This window comes from Pomacea canaliculata, linkage group LG2 (genome assembly GCF_003073045.1).
Source record: "Pomacea canaliculata isolate SZHN2017 linkage group LG2, ASM307304v1, whole genome shotgun sequence".
In the NCBI taxonomy this organism is placed as follows: Eukaryota; Metazoa; Mollusca; class Gastropoda; order Architaenioglossa; family Ampullariidae; genus Pomacea; species Pomacea canaliculata.
In genome coordinates this window covers 15,146,903-15,152,428 of record NC_037591.1, presented here as the reverse complement: position 1 = coordinate 15,152,428, position 5,526 = coordinate 15,146,903, and the positions used below count along the sequence as shown (strand labels likewise).

Here is a 5,526-nt window from a genome sequence, read left to right as displayed (position 1 = left end):
ATGTTGTCACACCCTACAATCCACTTCTTGTAACTCTTGGAACTTAAATGTCTAGAGATAATTAAAAAACAGGAACAGGTTTAAGAGTTGCCTTATCTTAAGCATACGTCGTAAATTAACGAGAAGCAGGTAAGCTGACTAACTGATTTGAGGTACGTACACTACAAAACTGTTATCTCATTCAAGGATCCACCTGTCAACTCATTTTCAGGGTGATGTGTGATTTACCGGAGTACTCACGTACTTCTCTTCGGGGCAGGACTGGGGCTTGAGCAAAGAGCAAAAATTAATCCGGAAGAGTCAAGAAAATTTAGCACATGACATAAATCACGATGACTTCCTTAATGATATGTGTGAGTGTGTAGGTGCATGCGCGCACGTGTTGTGACGCATGTGTATGCCTCTGTGTACATGTTTGGTTTTTTTTTTTTAATCTTTCTGCAGTGAGTCATGCCAAAAACATCGAATACAAAGGAAGGTACAGACGATCGTAAATCCGTAAACACCTGCAACTTGAGTTCATCTGGTTGGTGGCTGGAGGCGAGGGGTCAACTGTCAGGTGTAGGTAATAAAAGAAGGGTGCACAGGAGGACGGTGTGTAATCACCATACGCACTCGCTATACCGCCATGCCTCGTGCTCCATGTCACGCTCTCAGGTAAGCATCCCCCTACACAGGGCTTACCCTGTACCCGGTCATTACCTGGTATGGAGTCGACATCATTTTTTTTTTCTAGAAAAGCCTTTTGTTAAAAGACAAGCCCTTGGTACTTAATTATAGCTGACGTTTGAAATATATAGCTTTATCCCATTAACTCACTACAGGCACATTAGCTATGGCTATTAGTGTACATATAGTGTAAATATAATATTATTGTAGTATAATCTTTCAAAAAGCGCGGCAGTTTATTTGTTTGTTTGTTTGTTTTTTGGTGTCACAAATTTCAGAACCCAACCACCACAACACACATACACAGCTTTTCATTTCGAGGTTAGTGTCGAGGTGAAGGTCGCAAGAATATATACGTCCCGTTGAATAAGCCCCGGTAATTATATATGCAGGAGTGCAAAGGTTATTGTTGGCTAACAATAGAACACACGAGGCCTGAAGACGACATGATCAAGGTGTGACCGCTCACTTCATCGAAGATCGTCAGGCTGTTCACATCTCCCCCTGTAGCCAGCATGTCGCCGACCTGTGGGGTGTGTTGTGTGTTCGTCTGCTTCACGGTCCTGTGCTTTCTACCGTCAGCAGGTGAGTGAGAGCAGAAAGCGTGACGGGGAGAGTGGTGTACCTGTTGATGTTGTCGTTGTGACACTCCGCCAAGTCACATTCCTTTAGGTTTTCAAACCGTCGGTCATGTGAAAGGAGACTTGTTTTTTTCTTTGTGTGTCTTACTTCAGTCCTTTCTACATTGTCTGTATTTATTTACATGAAAATTTGTGTGTAGATGTGTTTGTCACTGACACTCAGATGCTCGCCCAACATTCACGCAATCACGCGATCAACTCCAGTTATCTAATTAACAATGAACAGCTCTAATGATCAACTTTACTAATAGGAGGTTTCTTTTTATGAGTGATTCGACAGATATATAATATAATATTATATACATCTTTCACATTACAGTCTTGTTACTCCTGGGACATCGTGTTCCGATTCTTTATCTCTGCACAATATATATCCCTAGAGTTACAAAACAGAAAGAAGAGGGTGTGGTCTTTCGTCCCAAGAGGCAGCGCCGATTTGTTTTCAATGTCTGTAGTAAAAATGTCTGTTTAGATAATGTGTTCTGTAGATTCCTGGAGCATCAGTGACTAAAATTAAGAGTATCGTCTCAAGTGTAGGCAGTGTTAGCATTGACAATGCAGAATCCTTGTATTCTTTGGACTATGTTCGTATTTATTTACAATTGTGTAAAATATATAAATATAATCACTCTATCTTCAATTAGCCTTTGGCTTCAATTAGGCTTCAACGGCTTCATTTGAACAGATGGAAGGGTTAATTTAACGATCTGACAGTTTTCGTAACATCTGAAAGTAGCGAAGCCTATCCCCACACCCTACAATGTGCCTCATCTGTGTGTGTTTGTGGGAGAGAGAGAGAAAATGAGTGAGACAGAGAAAAAGGGATAGTGAAAGAACTTTCATGAAGAATTATCTCCTAGGATGTGCGGTGGGATGGTTAACACGAAACACTAGACTCTTATAAAGGAAGAAAATATATTGAGTAGGTATCACGTTTAGTTACAAGAATGGACTTCTAAGCCGGATGTTGTAGTATGTGCTAGATATATATATATCAGCGTTGTTTTGTGTTAAAATGATAAAGGGCAGGTGTAGTCTGGGGACCTAAATGGCACTTAACATAAATAGTTGATCGTGTCTTGACCTCTCCGTGAGCCTATATAACCCTTTCCATCAGCCACCTTTATCTAAGGTGGTACAGCAGGTCCCCATGTCTGCTGGACAGCTGCGTGGTTGGCACTGGAAGCCAGTCAATCATCACAAACTCTGAACAGGTCTCGGACCAGTAACCTAGCTGTTCCTCAGTTGAAAACTCGACCATCCGCTTGAGGAACCGGTTGCTGGGTGCTTCACTCAGATTCTGCACTAGCGGCAAAGTGGATTCCTCTCTTACATGTTCTTAAAAAGCTCATGTTGCTTCCTTATTACAGTTGTATGTTTTATGAGCCGTGGAAAACAAACCCTACCGGCGTTCACTCATGTTGATTGTCGATTCGACATTGGAGAGTTGATAGCTGAAGGGTTGAGCGGTTAGTGTAATATCAAGTCAGTCACGGTGTACAGTAGCAGGCACTATCAACAAATACCACACGCAGAGAAAGTACAGTGTGTCCAACGTGAGACCTGAACCTAGGAGACCATAATTATCGCTGTTTTGCTGTTCTTATCCAGTGTGCTCAGGGATGCTTCTACCTCTGTCTACCTGTTTGTCAATCTGTTTGTTGTCTGTTTATCGGTCTGTTTGCTAAAATATTTATTGTAGGAAGCCTCTCGTTTAACAGGCGGGGAGATCACCCACCCTCCCTTAGCGTGTTTGCAACTGCGAGAATAGCGAAGAAAGTTCACGAGATTGTGACGTCAGAGATCTTCGCTGTTAGGTCTGTGACGTAGCAGCCACCGCAGTCATCGCGTCTATACAACTCACCCTGAACTGTACTGTGTGTATAGTTAATTGTTACTCACTTGAACAGTGAACTGGACTGTATGTCACTGTTACTAACCCTGGTGTGTACATCGTTGTTGTTTACAGAGGCACAAAACAAATGTGTCGCTTGCAGCTACAACAACGCCGGTGACGGCACGACGGACTACGCATGCGTGAACGATCCTCTAAGTCACACGCATAGTTCGAACATCACCTGCGACTTCACCACTTACAGCTGTGTCATCAAAGCCGTCTATCGATATGAAGGTTTAAAGCCTGACTTTCTTTTGTCATTATTATCATTATTTTTTTTTTTTTGTATTGTACTGTGGCTTCTGTTTCAAGTCAAAATAGCACAAAGGACAGTAAAATTATTGAACTCACACACACACACACACACACACATCTTTATTTCGATCGATGTATATATACAATACAGTATATAGGTGTACATCCTGGCATTCTTATGTTATTATTTTTGTGTATTGTAGCTTCTGTTTAAAGCCAAGCACTACAAAGTGAAATAAGACTTTTATTAAGCATATTTGTATATATAGATATACACACAGACATCAACTGAATGTAGCTAACCACATGTAGGAGATTAATGAAGTATGTTATTATTCCAAGTTCAGATGATATGAAGGTGACTTAAAAAAGCCAGAGATTGACTATGCACCCATAAACAAACAATAAAATAGAGATACTATCATTTATCTAGAAAAAAGTATGAAAATTTTCGTTCAATTTTTTTTTCACAAAATATTTAAATCTTGTTTCTTTATTAATTTTTTTATTTACCTTCTATACATTCTTGTGCTACATAAGGGATTATCTGAACATCCTGACGACGTTCTAAGCGTTACCCAGATAGCATGCAAACGTTTTAAAAACGTTTTAAAAACGTTTTAAAATGTTTACATAAAACGTTTGAAAAATGTTTGCAGAAAATGTTTTAAAACTTTATCATGCCCATCAAGTAATGTTTTTAAAACGTTTTTCTGCAAACATTTTTATAACGTTTTTCAAATGTTTTTAAAACGTTTTATAAACATTTTTTCTGTAAAACATTTTAAAAACATTTAATAAATATTTCGTATGTAAACGTTTTTAAAAACGTTTTAAAATGTTTTTTAAACTAATTTAAATGTTTCGCATGACACGTTTTAAAACGTTTATAAAATGTTTTTTAAACTAATTTTAAATGTTTCACATTTCACACATACTTTCTGCAGCACTTCAAACATGGCAAAAAGGATGTTACAGAGAAGATTTTTTCATTTGTTTTAATTAAACATATTTCATGTCGTTGGGAATAAACCCAGGACACATTTACATTATACAATAGCAAGTACAAAATAAAGGTGACCATCTTGATAAAATGAATAAATGATACTCAAAAAGAGAAAAAAGAATATGAATTAATTAAACACCGACAAATCAATGCATAGATTTTTCTTAAATTAATACTTTTAAATATTTCAATTTCAATACTTAAGGTGACGTGGTGGTGCGGCACTTTTGTGCTCTTGCTTGCAGAGTGCCAAGGAATAATTAAACTAAAACCAAACTTAGTTAGACCTTTAGATTTACAAAAAACAGTGAATTGTAAATACAATTGAGATGATGTACAAAATACACCAAAAAGTACAGTTACCCTTGTTGAGATAACAACATGCACATTATAAATCTCTACCCTTCTTCAAGGACATATCATTCCAATTATTAATAATATGAGAATTTCCATACTCGTAAAAGATAAGCTGACAATTAAAAGTTCATGTATGTCTGGTAAAAGCGGCTTTACGAAAATGCACTCTATAGAACGACTATCAGATCCACATGCCTTCATTTTAACATACTAAACCTTCTTATATTAATTATTAGATATCTTAAAATATGAGACATTGTTGCTAAATATCAGCAAGCGTCCAGATGCAGGGTCAAGAGTGGCTTGGTGATAAGCCTGATGTTCCTTATGCAGCAAAGTTAGGCATTTACATGCCAGTGGTATGAGGATATAAAAGCGAGGCAAAAGCACAGAAGTGTTATATGTGGGACACAGCTCTCAAGCGCGTGGGGGAGAGCCAGTAACAAAGGACTGTCTAGGACTGCCTGCTGTTGCCGTTGGAAAGCGAATGGCTATGTGACCAGTACTTGCATTCGGCGGCTGTAGGTGGCATTGCAGTCATCGTAGACATGACGTGTATATCTCTAGATTCTCTTCGCTGGAGAGGAGTCGTCGCTCTCTGTGCGGATGGCAGCTCGGCGACATAGGACGGACGGCAAGGTGAACGCACTGTCTGCTGAAACATGGTCTCCACTCTGTGCATGCTCCTGCACTAATTCGGG

The 5,526-nt window shown here is 38.9% G+C and overlaps 1 protein-coding gene across 3 annotated transcripts in view; it reads left to right on the top strand.

The window, feature by feature from the left end:
• The first annotated feature begins 573 nt into the window (after nucleotides 1-573).
• LOC112557562 overlaps nucleotides 574-5,526 on the top strand; it is a 19,338-nt gene continuing 14,385 nt past the window's right edge. For 2 of the 3 annotated variants that reach the window (XR_003097969.1, XM_025227504.1), the window contains exons 1-3: nucleotides 574-657; nucleotides 1,062-1,254; nucleotides 3,280-3,441. Coding sequence is in view for 2 of the 3 variants with exons in the window: in XM_025227504.1 (XP_025083289.1) it covers nucleotides 1,185-1,254; nucleotides 3,280-3,441 (232 nt within the window). In the remaining variant the exon portion in view is untranslated. The remainder of the gene's footprint in view (nucleotides 658-1,061; nucleotides 1,255-3,279; nucleotides 3,442-5,526) is intronic. The other variant, XM_025227505.1, reaches the window with a different exon arrangement.